Genomic DNA, 19,680 nt, shown 5'->3' on the forward strand with positions numbered 1-19,680 from the left:
ACATCATAAACAAGAGTGTCAATTGTTAAATCAACCACAGGAGTCACTGTGCACTTACTCCCCATGTAGGATCTCTGTCCTTAATGTGTTGTTCTATGTGAATTAATGCTATAACTAGTACTCAAACAGCACTCTATACTTTGTGTGTCTGTGTGGGTGTAGTCTGTTGAAATCTTTATTTAGTATATACTATGTTGATCTTCTGTATATAAAGATAATTGAAAATGAATCTTGATGAAGAATGGGATGGGATAAGGAGTGGGAGATGGGGTGGTTTGTGGGTGGGAGGGAGATGTTATGGGGGGAAAAGCCGCTGTAATCCAAAAGTTGTACTTTGGAAATTTATATTTATTAAATAAAAGTTGAAAACAAAGAAAGGAAAAGAGCAGAGAGAGAGAGAGAGTGAGCTATGGAGTTCTTGGTTCCTGGCTTTGGCCTGGTCCAGATATGGGTAGAAGGGGCCTAAGTACTTGAGCTATCATCCACTGCTTCCTAAGAAACTTTAGCAGGGATGTAGATCAAAAGCAGAGTGGCCATGACTGGCATAGGGACTCTGATATGGGATGTGGGCTTCCCAAGTTGTGATTTAACCTGCTGGACCATGGCATCTGCCCTCCCCCAATGCACTTTTAAATCATAGTAATGTTTGAAGAGCATTGAGCTTTCAGAATGAAAGAACATCTTGTCCCACTGCTCCTATGGCCTTCCTTGGTATAGAAGGCCCATGTCACTCTCTTACTTAAGAGACATGGACCTGTGTGGAAAAGACACAGGACATTGGAGGATTTGAATTCTGGATCTGTCTTTGCTAGTCTGAGTGATCTAGAACAAGCCAGCTTCCCTTGCCCTGAGTGTAGGTTTCACCATCAATAAAAAGTAGGCAACTGCACCTAACTTGCAGGGCTGTTGAAAAGCTAAGAAACACTGTATCTGAAGGCCTGGTAATACCTGGTAATACCTATTAACCAGGTCAGTAACATTAGTTGTTACTAATACAGTTACAGACATCACAAAATAGAATGAAAAATCTAAGTCATTGGGATTAGAAATCCAGCACAGTTGTCATGGTACTGAAACACCTCCACATTTATTTCAAACTTCTTTTTAGTTGTTTTGGATTTTAAATGAAAAGCACACATTTTATTTTCATTCTGTTACTGCTTTCTCTTTTGATGTTTCAAATTAAGTTTTCAAAGGAATTTAAATAGATAGAAGAAAAATTTAAGTCACCTCATTCATGTATAGAGGAAGAAAATATAGATAATAAAAACTCAAAACTTCTAAGCCAGATATGCCCAAGGGAGAGAGAATGGGTCATAGTGAAGGAAAAGGGGAACATAGTTAGGAGATTTGACACTAACCCAGACGAGAGCCCTGGGGTCATTGAAGATGGGATTCTGAGCAGCAGAGTTTTGTTCAATCTTTGTACTTCCTTAGGAATGATTTCCCATCTCTGGCAGGTAAACCTGAAACTCAGCTGATTACACTAGGTTGGAAGACATTAGAATCCAGAAGCCTATTGAATGAGTCTAGTGTTATTCTGGGCCTTAGGAGAGAAAAGTGAACGATAATATGCTATTGGTAGAATAAAGGGGAGTGAATGGAATCAATAATGTTTCTAAAAACAAGGGACAATGAGAATTTGGGTTTAGGGAAGAAAAAAGGGTATAGTATCTTGGTACACTGGGGTTGTTCTCTGAAACAACTGCATCCTAAACCATATTCCCTTCCATATCATTCTCCCTGCCTGTATTCATTTCAAACTATGACCCCTAAACCTCCATAATTTCATTTTTAGTTCTAAGCTCTAAAAAGATAGCTGAATTGAAGATATTTCATATTCTCATTCAGTGACAAAAACTTACAGAAATGGCGAGAGACTATTCATTGTCTTCATTTATCTGCATTGTGATAATGTTCATATAGCTCCTTGCTGACGTTGTGTTTGGGTAAGTTTTCTGGCTCTGATGTAATGAGGTACAAGTACTGCATGGCTTATGTGGTATTTATATCCTATTGCCTTGCTAAAGACCAAGAAGATCTGTCCTTTGAAATACATTTGACTTTCAGATTTTCAGATATAACATTGTGGCCATGAAGCTTTACACTTCCATAAATGGTGAGCAGAGGTGCAAAACATGTAGAAGGTGAACATTTCACTTAGGATCTGTGCTCTAAGGTGTCTGTCTTCTATTCTTCCATGTGACCAGTGAAATCCTTGATGATGGGTGTTGTGTTGCTTATCAGGAAAGAAAGCCTTTGCAGATGCCTCCGAACTTTGGTCCTAGTAAGCCATGAGGCACATATCTGCCCTGGAAAATGATGCTATAAGAGTGCTGCTCCCTTTATTCACTGACCACTCTGCCAGAACCAGAGAACATGTTCATTTTTTATTTTTTAATTTATTTTTAATTTTTTAATTTTTTTGACAGGCAGAGTTAGTGAGAGAGAGAGAGAGACTGAGAGAAAAGTCTTCCTTCCATTGGTTCACCCCCCAAATGGTTGCGTCGGCCGGCATGCTGTGCTGATCCGAAGCCAGGAGCCAGATGCTTCCTCCTGGTCTCCCATGCAGGTGCAGGGCCCAAGCACTTGGGCCATCCTCCACTGCCTTCCTGGGCCACAGCAGAGAGCTGGACTGAAGAGGAGCAACCGGAACAGAACCGTTGCCCCAACCGGGGCTAAATCCCAGGTGCGGGTTTCGCAGGCGGATGATTAGCCTAGTGAGCCGTAGCACCATCCTGAGAACATGTTCATTTAAATATGACCAGATGAGTTATTTCCTGTCCCTCTTCTTTGGGATATTGTACTTTCATGATTATCTCAAGGATTGTGATGAAAGTGAAATGCTGTCATTTGTACAGTGCTTTGCCAAATGCTGGGAATAAATTCACCAAGGAGCTGTCACTGTTACTTTGATTGCTTTTATTAACACTGCCCCAAGTTCATCCTTGTGTAATGTCAAGTAGGACATGTAACCTTGTGAAGTTTTAGTTTATGATTTTTAAGATTAAGAATTTGATGTAAAACTATTTCTGCCACAGAATATGAAGTTCACAGACAGCTGAAAATAAATTTCTTAATACCTTTGATTCATCTCAGAAACTGATATGTTACACAGTGTAGTGGGAAGATGCTGTGGGATGCAGGACCAGCTTCATTTAGTGGAACTCAGCTACCATTCAGTAGGGCTTAGCCAATAAGAAAATTTGTCAGGCAATGTTGCATAAAAACTGCAGATAGACCCTGTTCAATTTGTAGATAAGCTGAATGCAAATATGAAAAAGGTACCATCAGGTTTTCAAGTCTTCCCAAATGGATGGTCACTGTGTATATGTGAGGGGTTCACATCAACAATTTGTGTCACTTGATATCTTGAAAAGGCTCTTGTGGGGCTAGAATGAAACCCGTAAGTGACAAGTGTAAAATGGCATGTCAAGTGATAACAAAACAGGGAAACCTTACTTAGAGGAAGACTGAAGACGTAAGGGCATCTGACTGGCTTTCAGTTGAATGAAATGCCCATGTGTTGCCTGTGTCAGGGCAAAGAAGCCAGCACAACCCTGGAGTGCAACAAGAAGTCTATTGAGATGGAATACAAAACATTTACAAATGAATCCTTCACTTAGTGTTGCATTGTGCTTTTGGTCCTAACATATCACTGGATCTAGAAAGAAACTGCTGAAGGGTCTGAGAACAACATACGGCACTTCATAATTCAACATCTCTCAGTGGTGGAAAAGCCTTCTGATCCGTTGTGACATAGAGAAAAGGTGGGGTGACTTTATGACAACCTTAAAGTAAAAATTGTTAGGAAATTAGTTCTGCCTTAATCTTTCCTTAGACACAGAGGAATGGACCATGAGAAACATGCTTAGAAGTTTTTGGGGAAAAATGGCACTATGGTTTCAGCGCAGGGGTACACAACTCTGGAGACTGTGGTTAGTGAGAGGTCCCCTTAAGAGGAGACTTTAAGAGGACCAGTCAGCCTTGTGTATCAGCCAGGTGGCCTAGGCAACTGGAAGGCAGTGGCTCCCTGGATTCCATGACACCCCCCGTGTTCTGATTCTGTGACAGTAACTGCCAAGTTACCTGGAAGCGAAGCCCTACTTCTCTCACTCTGTCAGATGTTGAGCAATTAGCAGGAGCTTCTGCTCTGAGCACCTGACCGAATCGAGATTAAAGGCATTGAAGTGTTGTGGGGTGTTTCCTAACACTAAGTCCCACCACAGTTACCGTCATCTGTCAATCCTACTGAACATGGTTTCGTTTTCTTTGTTTAACTCATCCTTTTCTTGGGTGTCTTCTTCCTAGTTCCTGGATATACTTATTTTGCTACAAGCCTCAGTATGGCACTGACTCCCGGTCCCTCACGTGACATGAGGGTAGAAACCAGGGAGCAATTGCGTTCTCAACTGGCCAGGAGCCAACAAAAATCAAAAGAACTGAAGGAGAAACTTCTTAGATCTGAGGCTATGTCCTACCTCCTGGCAAACCACCTTCGGGAACACAGTAAGTTCTTTTTTTTTTCTTTTTTCCCTATTTTTAATGTTTTATTTCTAAGAAAGAAATATGAATAAAATACAGAAATTTGTTAATATGGATTGAATGGGAAGCACACCAGCATTCATGTTTCCATCCTACAATAAGTTCTATAGGTTCAGTGTCACCAAAATGTTGAGTATTTGATTTCAACTCTTGGAGAAATGACCTGTTTTCTAACCCTGATTCTTCTCTTCTTTCCACCAAATAAGTTACATTGCTACCATGCTCTGAGAAGGATTAAAATTAGTATTTTTAACATCAGTTGGTTGAGCATGGAATAACTGAGACACAAGTTCAGAAAATCTTCCACGTTTTCACTGAGCTGTAGGGTGGGAATTCTTCTTCGCTTATTTGCTGCAAATATAGTGTTTTCTCAAACTTTGTTTTAAATTTTTACCAATAAATTGGTGGGAATTATATACTACTATAGTTTTAATGTTTTTGTGACTACTTTAGAGTTTTCTTAACATAAGTAAAGTTGAACATCTTTTCATTTGATTATTGTATATAGCCCTTGTCTGTTCTCTGGCTGATTATGGCCCACTTATGCTTTATTTCTTGAACTCTTTATTAAGTAGAGCCCCTAAGCCTTTGACAGTAGTGTAAATGAAAAATGTGTTATCTGGAGCTGGCACTGTGGTGTAGTGGGTAAAACTACCACCTTCAGTGCCAGCATCCCACATGGGCACTGGTTTGAACCCGGCTGCTCCACTTCCAATCCAGGTCTCTGCAGTGGCCTGGGAAAGCTGTGGAAGATGGCCCAAGTTCTTGGGCTTCTGCACCTGTGTGGAAGACCTGCAGGAAGAGCCTGGCTCCTGGCTTCAGATTGGCACAGCGCCAGCCATTGTGGCCATTTGGGGAGTGAGCCAGTGGATGGATTATCTCTCTCTCTCTCTGCCTCTGCCTCTCTATAACTCTGCATTTCAAATAAATACTAAATCTTCAAAAATATTATCTGAAAAAATAAGAAATAAAACATTATTTTTTTATAAAAAGAAGGGATTAGAAAAAATTTCCTGTACAAAAATAAATAAAATGGAAATTATCAAGTGTCCTGTCCCCGGGAAACAGAGAAACAAAGATGAGGAAATCCACACCAAGAGCAGGGTGGTGTAGCTCCTCCTCCTCAAAGACACCGACCTTAGCAGCCCGCCCACCTTTCCACTGAGGCAGACGTGTGTGCACGTGTGTCTTTTCTCAGACTGTGAAGAGCATAAACATCTAATTGAACCAGTGCTGAGGAAGAAGCCGCAGTTCCTGGAGGGGCAGCTGGCAGCGGAGCTGAGACCTGTGAGGCATCACAAGTAAGGAGGCTCTCGGGCTAGGCAGGTGGAAAGGTGAATGCATCTCTGAGGTGGGGCAGCTCAGCTGGGGGAAGCAGAGCTGATGTGGCCTGGAGAAGGGCAGGGATGTACTTGGTGGGCTGACACCTCAAACAGATTGATAAAGCAGGCAGACCACAAAAAACACCAAACTGTGGGCTGCAATGGTTACTGAGAACCTCTTTTCGACTTTAAAGACAAGGCACTTATTGACTTGAAATTCACATACAAAACTGAACAAGGTGAACCACACAGAGACATTCTGTATCCACACAATGCTGTAGGGTCCCCTTCTCATTTACTGTATCTCCATCACCTCCTGACCGTGGACGCTGTCTTCGGTTCTCCCGGTCAGTCGTTATTTCTGATGAAAGCCGCTGTGCCTGGCGTAGTTCTGTGTGTACCTTTGTGTCCACGCACTGCACACTGCATCTTTGTAAGGAAAGGTCTGAAGTGAGGGACTGAAGGAACGTGTTGATGAGGGAGCTGAGGAAGAACCTTGGTGTTGTTCACGGAACCAAAGTTTAACCCAATGTCCAGTAACCTCGCAAGGTCTGTCTCTCACAGCGAGGAATCTCTTGCTCCCCCTTTCCTCTTCCCTGCTGTGGGCATTTTCCCACACGGGCAGTGACGCTGCTTGGAGGGCCATGTGAGCACGTTCTCACCAAATCTCTGCAGAGACACAGAGAACACATCATGGGTCCCTTTCCACCTTCACGTATTTTTTCCTGTCTCACCTTAGGAAACGTGGCGTTCAAATTCAAGAGCAGGCCCAGGAGCTGACCCAGTTACCGCGGAAGTCACGGGAAGGGAGAGCTCTTTCTCAGCTCACCCATCAAAATCTCCAGGCCCTCCTCACCCAGCAGGACCCTGACAGCTGCCGGAGGCAGCAACTACTCGCTGAGCTACTCAGGCTGACAGAGCACCTTGCTGGCACACTCAGCACAGGTAAGGTGGCCAAGGCTCAGAGACTCAAGGTAGTCTCGGGCTGGCATCAGCTCCACACTTCTTCAAAGAGCAATCACCAACAGTCTACGTTTGTGTAAGCAATTCTGTAAACATGTCTCTAAACATTTGTGGCCATGTTGTGGTCAGAGGTGCTTGTGTAGGAAGAAAGAGTGGGAAATGCAGAGCTTTGAAGGTCCCAGTGCTGCGAAGATCTCCCCCCTCCCTGATGAAATTGGCTTTGGAGCAGGAGGCTCGATTTTATTTGCATTAAATACAGTGAACTTTTTTTTTTTTTTGACCGGCAGAGTGGACAGTGAGAGAGAGAGAGAGAGTCTTCCTTTTCCGTTGGTTCACCCCCCAATGGCCGCTGTGGCTGGCGCACCGCGCTGATCCGAAGCCAGGAGCCAGGTGCTTCTCCTGGTCTCCCATGGGGTGCAGGGCCCAAGCACTTGGGCCATCCTGCACTGCACTCCCGGGCCACAGCAGAGAGCTGGACTGGAAGAGGGGCAACTGGAACACTTAAATTTTTAAAAAGTTTTATTTTTTATTTAATAGGCGGATTTACAGATGGAATAGAGAGAGAGAGAGAAAGAGAAATTTACTGTTGAATTGATAGTATATACAGATTTTTCCAAACCCAGATCTGAGATTTTCTTTTCTTTTTTTTTCCTAAAGAAACTCTTTTGGGACTGGGAATGGGAGAGAGAAGAGGTGGGGTGGGAGGGCGGGTATGGGGGAAAGAACCAATATATTCCCTCTAGTTTCAAAACACAGGAGAGAGGATGTGACTGGAGGCAGCTTGTTAGAGGGACAAAAGCCACAGTGTAAGAGTGGAAAGTCTCCGCTGTGTCCTCAGCATGTTTTCACACACATGTGACTGATGTGTTCTGGATTTCAATCTCCTTGTCTGTGGAGTGTGTCAGATAATCTGTTTCATGGTGGATGTAGCACTATGGCCATCTCTTGTGGGATAGTCACACCCCAGTGACACTCCCTGACAGCCAGAGCCCCCAGCATTTTGCAACTACCTCTGGATTTCAGCCTAGCAAACCATGTGGCCTTTCTCTTCCCTGATGAGTTGACTGAGCCCCCGAGGTCTCTATAATACTCTGCCATAGTCCTCAGTTTCCAACTTGGGGCATTAGGTCTGACAGGAGCCACTAATGTACAAGACTTCCTGGGTGGCCCCAGCGATCCTGCTGGATCAGAGGCTTGGTAGACTTCACACCTCCACCTAGTAGCAGTGCACAGAGTTCCGTGCCCTTCCAATCTCCAAGACTTTGAAGAGTGAATTCTGCATTTGGCTGTTCTCAACCCAGCAGCCAGATGGCTTATTGATGGAGATGATGTTGTTGGGGGCAAAATGATCTTAGGGTTTCCAGAAAATGAGGCCACAGGAGGTGTGGGTAACGTCCTGTTTCAATGGAGAAAATGGGATCCCCCATGCTAAGGACATGTGGTCAGGCCGGGCTGGTGGCCTGGAGACTCACAGTCTAGCCTCTGAGGCTGTTGCCAAAGTACCAGATGGCTCCCATGGAGAATGTAGCAGTCCTGGTGGTGGTAGCTGTGGCATTGGACAACTTCCTGAAGGTGCCCTTCCATTTCTGACTTGATTTGCAGTTGACCAGAAATCTGGGAACCAGGAGGAACCTTACGTGGACTCTCCCCATACCAGGTAGGTCTGCCAGCCCTGTGGACTTTGACTTTGCAGGGATACCTGAAATGTCACATTGGATCTTGTGAGAGAAAAAACAGGCTGAGGGGGCCATCGCACTCCCACAGGTCCATGCCCTCATGTCTCAAAGATAACACTACATCTTGTCGTGGAGCTGCCAAAGGGGTTCCCATCAACTCCTCCACTCGGTGCCCTAGAGGGAGTGCTAGGGTCAACTCACCAAGCAGTCTTATGCAGAGTTCCTGAAGTCATTGCAGTTTTGCTGGCTTACAACAGGAGGGGGTCACCCTCCGGACTGCATTCACTTCCCACCCATGTTAGGATATTCTATTTCGGGATGGCCCGAAAAGTGACACATTGATATCCCAGAGCCAGCCATGAGAAGTCATAGGATGAAACCTGAGCTGTGGGGGTGAGCGAGCAACAGTGCAGGGGTACAGTTACTCCTAGGCAGGTGTATTTAACTCATCAAAATATCTGGGGTATGGATGGCAGATTTAGCGGACTTCGGGTGGGGTGGTGCTGGGCAGGTGGGCTCTCACCCCTCGGGCAGGGCAGGTGCTTTGCAGTTGTGAGGCCTGGGGAGTTGGTGCCTTAGTGCCTGTGCGGCGTGGCCCCCAGCTCTTGCGTGGGTCCTGGATGTTGGTGGGCGGGGTGCGAACTCTGGGTCAGTCCCGCATCCGGGATCTCCCTGGACCTGGTGTATGTGTCCCACTGGCTCAATCCCCGACTTGTCTGGAGCAGCCCCCATGGAGGGCGCTGGCCTGTGGCCGGTGTGAGGACGGCCGCTGGGGCCCGTCGTGCCCATAGCTGCGCGTGCCCTGGCTTCCCTGGGACGGCAGGCAGGGAGGGGTGGGTGTTAGTGCCCCTGCCGCCATTGTGAACCTGCTGTGGTTTCCTTCCCACCCCCAGCGGGCCCGAACTCAAGCTGCCCCAGCTGGGGCAGTTCCCTATCTCACATGAAGCCAACGCGGGACCCTGTTGGCCGTGTCCTCCGGCCGGGCCCTCGGCTGTGACTTACCTCCAGGACTGTGCCGCAGGCAGCAGGTGCCTCCAGCGTGAGGAATGCCCCATCTTCTGGGCCAAAGCCATGTGCGGTGAGTCCTCCCAGGGCCAGGTGCCGCCCTTGACCAGCGGGGCTGTTCCTGGGTCAAGGCAAGGCCTTCTTTCGCAGTGGGGCGGGGGAGGGCGGCGGCCCACAGGGCCCAGGTGTTGAGACCCCCCGGGCAGAGGGTGTGAGGCACATCCATGGTCACTGAGGTGTCCAGGTTGGTCCTGCCTCCAGAGTGCGGGTGACACTGTGGGGCCTGACACACCCTCCCAGGTCCAGGCACATCGTGCCGGCCCCAGTGGGGATTCTGGGGCAGGTGCCTTGAGAGCAAGCCTCAGGCTGGCTAGGAGGAAAGGGGCAGGCCAGTGGCCTCCCTCCCCCCCAACTCCCGGCTTCATTTGCAATGTGCTGCCATCCCCTGAAAGCCACAGCTCCCAGCACTCTCCTGTTCCTGTGGCTTTGCGCGCTGCTTCAGAGTTCCCACTATGCAGACGCCTGGTCTCTGCCTCTCTGGTCTGCTAACTGAACGAGCGCCAGAGCACTCTAGGGCGCTCTGTGTGCTCTTGGTGTTCCGAGGGCGGAGTCAGGCCTGAATTCCTGGCCTTCACACCTCTCCCTCCCACCACAGCATTCTGGGAAGCCCTGGCTCTCTAGAGACCCAGGGGGCCTGTGGATGTCACCCTCCCAGTGACTGGCAGGGCTGGCAGGGCAGGGAGAGGTCGGTGTCCCACCTTCGCTTGCCAATTTGAGTTGTGTGGGTCAGTTCTCGATTTCAGGTTTTCACTTGCCAAGGCAGAGTTGGGATTCCTCAATGTTAGCTTCCTTGTTTGATTTTATTGCAGTCTGCCCAACAGTTCTGGACCCGGTTCAGCCTTTCCTATGTCCTGCCCTGCCCAGGTAGGTTACCATTGTTTGTACCCAGATGTGTCTGGGATCCCAGCAGACTTCCTGTATTTCCTGTGAGGCACATAGATTTGTTCTGCATTTTGATCAAACCCTGCTTTGCCACATGTTTTTGTGTCGGTTGGCAGCATTTCTTCCTTGTTGGCTCTCTCCACTGAGGTTCCTTTGTTTCCTTGCCTCTCGTGGAGGTGGTCCTGGGTCTCAGACTCAGTGTCGGCTGGGGAATTCCTCCATGTGGGTGACTGTCGTAGTTTGAACGTGGAGACTGAGCTTCTTCTGGCCTTCAGTCACTTCCAGTTGCCATCACTGCATTCCTTCCAAGGATGCTGCTTTGCACACTGGGAGATTCTTGTTCCAGTACAAAAGCTGGGAAAGCAGTCCATGATGTGTGTGGGAACGGAAGGCGGTTAGCCCAGGGCGCACTTACTCCTCAGTGGCTGGATTTGTCATTTTGTAGCCTTGGACTTGATCCTTTTCCCCTCTTGTGACCCACAGCTGCTGTGAAGGAGGTCCTGTGTTTCATTTGGGAGTTTGGGCATCAAAGCTCTGGTTTCCAAATTTCTGGCCGCCCTGATCCTCTCGCTCCCTATGATTCATTTTCCAGCTTCTCTCTGCCAGCCCTCATGGAGCTGCTCTGTGATCAGACGGAAGGACTCCTCTAGAGGGCCCTCATTTTTACGTTAGCCGTGGATGCACCTAGCCTCCCATGGAGGGCGGGCACGGGTCAGCCATAGTCAGCTTTCTGAATTTGTGAGCCTGGTATGCCTTTCCACCCCAGCAGGCCAGAACTCGTGGTGCCCCAGATGGAGCACTTCAATGTCCCATGTGCAGCCAACGCAGGACCCTGTTGGTTGTGTCCTATGGTCAGTCTCCTGGTCAGCCACCAGGTTTGTTCTGGTATCTGGGACTTCAAGCATGAGGACCAGCTGTGCCGTGCCGTTGGCCATGGTGGTGAGTACTCCCATGCAAAGGTGCTCCTTTGAGCCTCAGGGTCTGTCTAGCTCATAGCCGTGTGTCCACCCTGCTGCCACTTGTCCTGAATCAGCATGGGAGAATGTGATTGGCTGAAGCCAGGCACTGGGCTCAGTGGTGTGAGTCCCCAGTCTGGAGTATCTCTGGTCAGCATGGGTCTACTGGTTGGTTCTGCCCCTGGGCTTTGAGTTATACCTGTGTCCCCTGAGATCTTTCATCATGAGTTCATCTCCTGAGTTCATATCATAATAAGTACCTCCTCCATTGAGAGTTAAGGAGTTGTGAGGCCCGTGGCCATCTCCTGTGTGACATTCACGCGCTGGTGACTCTCACTTTGTTGATCTCTTGATTCTTGGGTCTTGCCTGGGTCCACTTGATCTGTTCTCAGGTCATATTTCCCAAGGCAGGTGGAGCGACATCATGCTGGCCTCTGTGCCTCCCACTGGTGAGGTTCCTGTCTGGACTCCGGTGTGGGAGCAAAGGACACATGTGCCAATTGCTGTCTCCCCTATGAGATTCATGTCCTGGTTGGCACTCCCTTCTGGCCATGGTCCCAGGTGTCCTCATCCACCTCTGGCTCCTAGACATCCCTGAAGCAAGCCACGTGGATGACTAAGCTCACGAGTCCTCTAGAAAGCTACTCCATCTTCAGTGTGCCATCACCGGGTTCTGGGTTTAAGCCTCCAGCCTGAGAGCACCTGCTGATGTAGAAGGCTTCTAAGCTTCTAGTCAGTGGACTAGAGGCTCTGTAGATTTCATGTCTGTGTTCAGTGGCAGCACACACACACACACACACACACACAATGGTGTGCCACCTACACCTGAACACTGGATGGGAGAGGACTGGATTTCAGCCTTGTCTCCCGGACGCCACTGGAGCTACTGGTGGTTGTGACATGCTCGGGTAGGGGGTGATTAAGGTAGTCACAGACCCAGGACACAGTGAGTGTGGATGATGTCCTGCCAAAACACAGAGAAAGAGAGAGAGTGGGGTCTCCTGGCTCCCGGGGAAGGTAGACTGGTCCGTGTCCGTATGGTTTATCCTTTTGTAGTCCTCATTGTGGTATAACAGGTTAAGCCATCACCTGCAACACCTGCATCCCACATGGGTATCAGTTTGTGTCCCAGCTGCTCCAGCTTCCAATTCTGCTACCTACTCATGGCCTGGGAAAGCAACAGAAGATTGCCCATGTATTTGGGAGCCTGCCACCCATGCGGGAGAACTAGATGAAGCTCCTGGCTCCTGGCTTCAGCCTGGTCCAACCCTGTCTATTGTGACTATTTGGGAGGTAAACCCATGGATGGAAATCCCCCCCCCTCTTACTCTGCATTTCAAATAAATAAATAAATCTTTAAAAAACAAAAAGACTTACCCTTTTGCCTCCCGTGATATTCCTGAGTCAGATACTCACTCTCCCAATGCATATAAACTTGGCTATAGCATTCCAATCAGACACTATGTGACACAGTTGTTTGTGCTGGGATCTCAAGGTGCCTTTTACTGTCTGATTTTTATTTTTAGGGTATCCAATGTATGAAGAGAAGGTAGCAGGTTATCTTGGTCCTCCAATACCCAAGTAAGTCACCAACATGTGTGGCTACTTTCTTTCAACACTTGGGGGAATCTAAATCCAGGGAGAAAACAGCATGTGTTGGGGACATGAGTCCTCTAGAAAGCTTACTCCATCTTCAGTGTTCCACCACCAGGTTCTGGGTTTAAGCCCCATGCTGAGAGGGCCTGCTGATATAGAAGGCTTCTGGGCGGCTCCAGAAGTCCCAGTGGACTAGATGCGCTGTAGATTTCATGTCTGTGTTCAGTGGCAGCACACACACACACACACACACACAATGGTGTGCCACCTATACCTGAACACTGGATGGGAGAGGACTGGATTTCAGCCTTGTCTCCCGGAGGCCGCTGGAGCTGCTGGCAGTTGTGACATGGGCGGTGCGTCAGCCACAGTACCCATAACCCTCAAGCCCATACCCTATGTTTATAGGAACAAAGCTATTTCTTAACACAAGAGCAACCTGCAAGTTTCCATTATTTTCCCCACTCTCTCCCTTGGATTAACCTCAGGGCCAGCGCAAGTCAACCAGCCTACTCAGGGAATTTGGTTGGTCCTGGCCACTACCCTGCCACACTCAAGGGCCTGTAGATCGGCCCTTTCTGTCCTCAGCTTGTTGTGCATGTGTGTTTTTGCCTTCCGCTGATAACACAAAACGGGATGAGAACCAACCCTTGAGCATAGCATCAGATGGTGAGCAACAGGCTGGGGTGAGAAGCCTGGGGTGCTAAAGCACCTCCTCAGCAGGTGCATCTTTGTGACTGAAGCCTGCACACTCCACGCCATCGCTGGTTTCTCACAGGACCAGTAGTAGCTTCTGTTGGGCTCATTATATCAGTGGTGAGAGTGCTAGTGGTGGGTGGCACAGCTTTTTCCTGAGTACCTTTTCACTCTTACTGCCCCTGACCCTCAGTCTCGGGCTCCGTCTGCACTCCCTCTGTGAGGCTTCGCCTTGGTGAACAGTGGGCCACTGGATGGGCTCCCTTGTCTTTGGACAACCTTTACCCTACTACTTAAGCCAGCAAAGTCTTGGAAAGATTTCTCCTTTTATTACTTCTCATTCCTTTCTGCACCTCCAGGGTCTGTCTGAGGCTGCCCAAACCAGAACAGCCGGAGTTCCTGCTCAGCCCAGTGGCATGTCCATATCCACCTTTAACCATGCCATCACTTGTGGATTGCACCTGCCCCACTGTGGGCAGTGACTGGGGTCATGTGCAGGTGCCACACTTCCGCCTGTTTGTTTCTGCCAGTGAGTATTCCCATGGTAATTTGGTCAAGTTCTTAATGATCTCCCTGTGTGAAAACAGGACATGTACTGTACACAGTGCTCCCCTGTCATTCAGTATAGTTTTGTACATCAAGCCTAAAGCACATGTGATCAGGGAGTTGTACAATAGAGTTGAGACACCATCATCATTTAGTCTGCAGCCATTGCTTCCTGTTTGTCCAAATTCATGTGCACATCACCCAGCGTTGACTCTCATGTCTGTACTTAAGACCCTCCTCCCCTTTCAGGTGGCACATTGAAGGCTTGTCCTCAGAAACACTTACATGGAGTACTAGGTTGTCACCTGTCAAAGGTGCCGATCTCACATGCAGAATTGTGGGCGAGACTACAGGGATACGCCTGTCCTCAAGTGCCAGTGGATCTGCAGTTAGCCTCTGGTAGCAACGAGGCCAGGCTTAGTGATTCCTCCAGCACCTGCAGCTTTGCTGAAAACATGGATTCAAGAAACCAGTGGCTGCTCCACAAAGGTAAGAAAGAAAAGGGCACAGGAAGCTTCCATTGTTGCATGGATTTTCACTGTGTCATGGATAAAGGAGGCATCTCAGCCCTCGCTGTGTTCTCTCAGGGTCAAGTTGAAATCTGCAGTGCTGTGACATAGTGAGGTGAGTCAATGCCTGATTCTGTGCACCAGCTCTGCCTCCAGGTCTCTGGCTTCCCAAATACTTTATGTTGAACTTGTCCACGGTACTTATCATAGGCATCTGTATCTCATACCCCATTTCAGATTGTGTTGTTCTTAATCAACATAATTTCCAGAGTGACTGGCTTAGAATAGCTCAGCATCCTCTTTAGGTGTTTAGTGACCCATTGTTTCAGTTTGCATATAGTTGAACAGTAACAAAGTGAGCTTGTACATACGTTCCACCTGTAGATCAGCCATGTTTTTGGTGTCACTTTCTAGGGACTAAGAGGGTGACTTACTCTTTCTTTTTCTCTTTCTTTGTTTTCTTTCCTCCTTGCCTCCCTCCTCCCTCCCTTTCCTCCTTCCCTTCCTCCCTTCCTTCCTTTCTTCCCTCCCCACTCCCTCCCTCCCTTCCACTTTTTCTTTCCTTCTTTCTCTTTCTCCTGTCATTCTTTTTTTTTTTTTTTTTTTTTTGACAGGCAGAGTGGACAGTGAGAGAGAGAGACAGAGAGAGAAAGGTCTTCCTTTTGCCGTTGGTTCACCCTCCAATGGCCGCCGCTGCAGCCGGCGCACCGTGCTGATCCGATGGCAGGAGCCAGGATCCAGGTGCTTTTCCTGGTCTCCCATGGGGTGCAGGGCCCAAGCACCTGGGCCATCCTCCACTGCACTCCCTGGCCATAGCAGAGAGCTGGCCTGGAAGAGGGGCAACCGGGACAGAATCCGGCACCCCAACCGGGACTAGAACCCGGTGTGCCGGCGCCGCAAGGTGGAGGATTAGCCTATTGAGCTACGGCGCCGGCCTTCTCCTGTCATTCTTGCTTCCTCAACATTCCCCTCTAAGCCACTTTTCCTCTGTCAGACACTTGCAGCCATAGGGTGTGAGGCTATTTTTTTCAGTGTACATCCTTGGCCCTCACCTTGGTCTTCTGATTGATTCAACTTATTTTTCTGGTTCCCTTTCTTTTTGAAATGAACAGGAGCCTTCATACATGAAGTGGCCACATCAGGCTCCTTTGTGACTCCATGGAATTTATCAGCTCCACTCATCTCCATGGCCACGTCCTCGGTTTACCACAAGGATCCACTTCTGCTCTGATTTCCTTAAAATTGAGCCCCTCCTGCCCATTCTACCTGGATCCTGTCCATCCTTTTCCCTGCCTCTCTTAATTTCTCCTCCTGGAGCCCTTGTGGTTGCCTGTGGCTGATGTCTGCTGAAACCCACCTTCTAGAAAGGAAGGGACCGGTGTGCTCAGGAGGAGGAATATGTCTCATGAGACAATGATGACCAGTTGACACCTTGTGGAGGGCTCCTGGGCATGCTCAGTGCCTCAGTGGAGGCAGGCATGCGTACTACCTGCCCCGTGCCATGATACCTTGTCCCTCCCAGGTCCTCTTCTCTTCCCCTGATCTTTTCTTTCTCCTTGGACTCCCACAGTACCAGCCATAGCTCATGCACTGGCTCAGTCACTCTCTTCCTGCTCAGTTCCAGGAGTGCTTGACTAAGCACCTGCAGGCTCCAGGCAACACTCTGTAGTCTAGGGAACTTTGAAAGGGCTTTGCAGATTTTCACACCAACCACACTGTGCTTTCCACATGGCATGTAGCAGGTTGTGTTACTGACAACATACATTTCTCTCACTCTTACTAAATTTCTTGTTTTTCTTTTATTTCCAACCAATTGTCAAAGCTGTCAGAATATTGGAGTCCAAATTTCCAAAATCCCCAGTTAAGGTCATATTTCCATATAGTATGTGTGCACACAGACATGCGCACACATGTGACACGAGAGTACTTCAGGGAGTTCATGGAATGTCATGGGTGTTGTGACATAGTGGGTACCTACCCCCTGGGGATGTCCATATCCTTTGTCAGTGTACCTGGTACAAATCTGTCTTCTGCCTCTGATCCAGCTCCTTGCTCCTGTGTACCCTGGGAGGCAGCATGTGATGACTCGGTTGGCTGCCTGCCCTTGATGTGAGAGGCTAGGATAATATTCCTGGCTCCTGGGTTTGGCCTAGCCCATTCTCAGTTGTTGCAGGTATTTGTGGAGTGAAAAAGCACATGGGTGATTCCTCCTTCTCCCTCTGACATTCTTGTCTATCTGTCTCTCTTGGCTTTTCCATGAAATGAAAATGTTTAAAAAGGTGTTCATGGAAAATGGAATTAAAAATGAGTTCTGTATGTCACAGAAACATTTTGAAATCCATGCACTGTTTGGTCACAATATGTATTTTCATAACCTTTTTAAAGAACACTCCAAATTATACATGTATGTTCCTGTATTCCATGATATATACCATGTTCTTTTCAGTAATTTTATATATAGTATGCTCATATGAAGTATATAATGATACACGTTTTTAATCTCCAATTTTCCTTATATTTTTGCTCTGATGGGTTTTCCTTATGACTTTGATATGACTTGATTTTAAGGTGACATCTCTACTCCTAGTGGCATGCCTCTGTATAGTATGATTAGCCCTCGCTTTTGTCCTACGAATCTGAGAACTCTTTGTTTTCATTTGCTCCAATTTGCTTCAATGTTTTTTGTCAGACAGCAGTAGGTTTGCCTACTGGCAGTCTTATCCTGAATGCATTTGTAAGGAAGACCAATGATAAGGAAACGCAAAAGCATCTCTATTGGCTTCTCTTACCCCTTGGACTTTCTTGTACAGGGTCACTTTGCTTATTCGGTGCCCACCTTGGTAGAAGAGTGTGTCACAGTAAGGTCATATGTAATAGTGGATATTGTTGTCTATGGTTTCACTTTCAGAGCCCGTTACTGATGGCTGTCTTGGGAGCAGTCCCAAGCAGAGGGCTAATACTATTGAGGGGTCAACTACCAGCAGCCATGCAAGTCAAGTCAGTGGCCACCCTGAGGGCTCCGATGTCCTGAAAAAGATGATCCAAAGAAAACGTCATTTTACCAAATGGAGACTATCATACCGTATCCCTGGTTTTCAACTTGAGGTGCAGAGGTAATCACAGCTGTCACTCTTAGATGCATTTATTCTGTACTGCTGTATATGTGAGTGTGCATTTGTTCTGTATTGCTGTATATGTGAGTGCTTTACCTCATTTCCCCCCGTTTTTTCTCTCCCCAACTTGGTCTTTCCATCATCTGCTGTAACCTCTGTCTGGTCTTCCCTCTATTTTCCACTTGCAGTGGCAGGGTAATGTGTCCTGGTTCTTGACTTCTTTCAATATAGAAATAGGGGAAGAGTCCAAGATGCAAAGTCACAGTTTTCTATTAGGCCAATGAGAGAACAAAGGGAGGTGGAGAAAGCTGCAGAGCTAGATGTCCAGTAGGGGAGTGGGTCCTGGGTCTCTAATAGGTATCCTAACTTCAGTTTCTTCTGCGTCACCTGGTGTGGCCGCCAGGACATGGGGTGTGGGAGTCATCGATTGGGCTGTGATCTACCTGGGAAGGGACTGCAGCAGGAGGGGTCCAGCCATTCTGGGCACTTTTTGAGTGTTGAAGGTGCACGATTGGTAGGGTCTTGGTGAACAAGCAAAATGGGAAGTGTCGTAAATGGGAGAGAAGAAGGGAAATTCACCAGCTTCCCAGAGCATGCCTGCCCTGCCTAAATCCTCCTGTCACTACACATGGGTTGCCAACCAGTCACTGTCATCTCCATCTCCTTGGCTGCACTCTGAGCTCTGCTCTTTTCCCATAGCTGCTGTCCTCATTATCCCTCTTATAGACCTAGAGTCAAGTTTGTCTTCAGATCCAATGTTCAAGGGATTACCATGACCCAGTGGCCACACTTCAGGGACACACTCAAGCTGCAGTTAGGCAGAGTTCATTAGAGGGACCAATAAGGAGACACTGGTCATAAAGTAAACATAGGGAGGGCATTGTGGTGCATCAAGTCAAGCCACTGCTTGGGATGCCTGCATCCTTATTGGTGTGCTGCTTCAAATCCTGGCTACTGTGCTTGCAATCAGCTTCATAGTAATGGCTCTGGGATAGACATGGATGATAACCCAAATATTTGGGTCCCTGCCACCCAGTTCTGCACTCCTGAGTAGTGAATCAGTAGATTTGTTCTCTCTCCCTCTGTTTCTGTTTCTGTCTCTGTCTCTCCCTCTCTCTGTCTTTCCCTCTCTCTGTCACTTTGTCTTTCAAATAAATAAATGAATGTTTTAAAAAAGACAACCCTCTAATATTCACACAAAATATTATTTTCAAAAATAGACATAAAGGACAGGTCAAAACTGTGTAGAGCATGACATGCGTAGACATTCTGACTTGTCTTTTTGGTCTCCCAATGCCAATTTCAAATATTCAGGTAAAAATCTAGAAAATGAATTTTTTTGGCATTTTGTGGTTTGATGATTGTTTATAGCCCTTGTGTCTATTGTTGAGAAACAGTGTTTTTTTCTTCTTACTGTTTGTTGAATTCTTCCTTGGTGTAGGATTAATCTTATGAGTATAAAGTAAACTGAAAGTAGATAATTATAAAACGTAAGAGAGGGATTAAGAGAAGAAGGAGGAGAAAGTATAGGAGTGTGGGTTGGAGGGAGGGTAGATTGGGAAGTCTCACCATGTTCCTAAATTTGTATACATGAAACATGTATACTTTGAATAAAATAGAATAAAAAAGGGAATGAGTTAGTTATTGAACATAAGAGCACCAAACTGAGCAGCTTTTGTAGTGAGTTAACTCAGGCAAACCCTGAAGATCCAAGAAGATAGATAAGGTCCAGGTGATTCAAACTGAGAAGGAGACTCCTTGCCCTGGGCAAGTTAAAGTGAGAAGGGAGAGTGACCTCCCTCAGACTGTCA

At 47.4% G+C, this 19,680-nt stretch overlaps 1 protein-coding gene across 6 annotated transcripts in view; it reads left to right on the forward strand.

The window, feature by feature from the left end:
* Nucleotides 1–19,680, forward strand: part of LOC103348625 (neuroblastoma breakpoint family member 6) — a 38,889-nt gene that overhangs the window by 17,456 nt on the left and 1,753 nt on the right. For 4 of the 6 annotated variants that reach the window (XM_070071365.1, XM_070071364.1, XM_070071367.1 and 1 more), the window contains 12 exons: nt 2,433–2,689; nt 4,312–4,509; nt 5,744–5,846; nt 6,607–6,812; nt 8,433–8,487; nt 9,400–9,584; nt 10,381–10,435; nt 11,220–11,392; nt 12,936–12,990; nt 14,061–14,230; nt 14,497–14,736; nt 17,665–17,869. In XM_070071365.1, coding sequence (XP_069927466.1) covers nt 4,347–4,509; nt 5,744–5,846; nt 6,607–6,812; nt 8,433–8,487; nt 9,400–9,584; nt 10,381–10,435; nt 11,220–11,392; nt 12,936–12,990; nt 14,061–14,230; nt 14,497–14,736; nt 17,665–17,869 — 1,610 coding nt within the window. In that variant the 5' untranslated portion in view covers nt 2,433–2,689; nt 4,312–4,346. The remainder of the gene's footprint in view (nt 1–2,432; nt 2,690–4,311; nt 4,510–5,743; nt 5,847–6,606; nt 6,813–8,432; nt 8,488–9,399; nt 9,585–10,380; nt 10,436–11,219; nt 11,393–12,935; nt 12,991–14,060; nt 14,231–14,496; nt 14,737–17,664; nt 17,870–19,680) is intronic. The other 2 variants (XM_070071369.1, XM_070071366.1) reach the window with 2 other exon arrangements.

This window comes from Oryctolagus cuniculus, chromosome 3 (assembly GCF_964237555.1).
Source record: "Oryctolagus cuniculus chromosome 3, mOryCun1.1, whole genome shotgun sequence".
In the NCBI taxonomy this organism is placed as follows: domain Eukaryota; kingdom Metazoa; phylum Chordata; class Mammalia; order Lagomorpha; family Leporidae; genus Oryctolagus; species Oryctolagus cuniculus.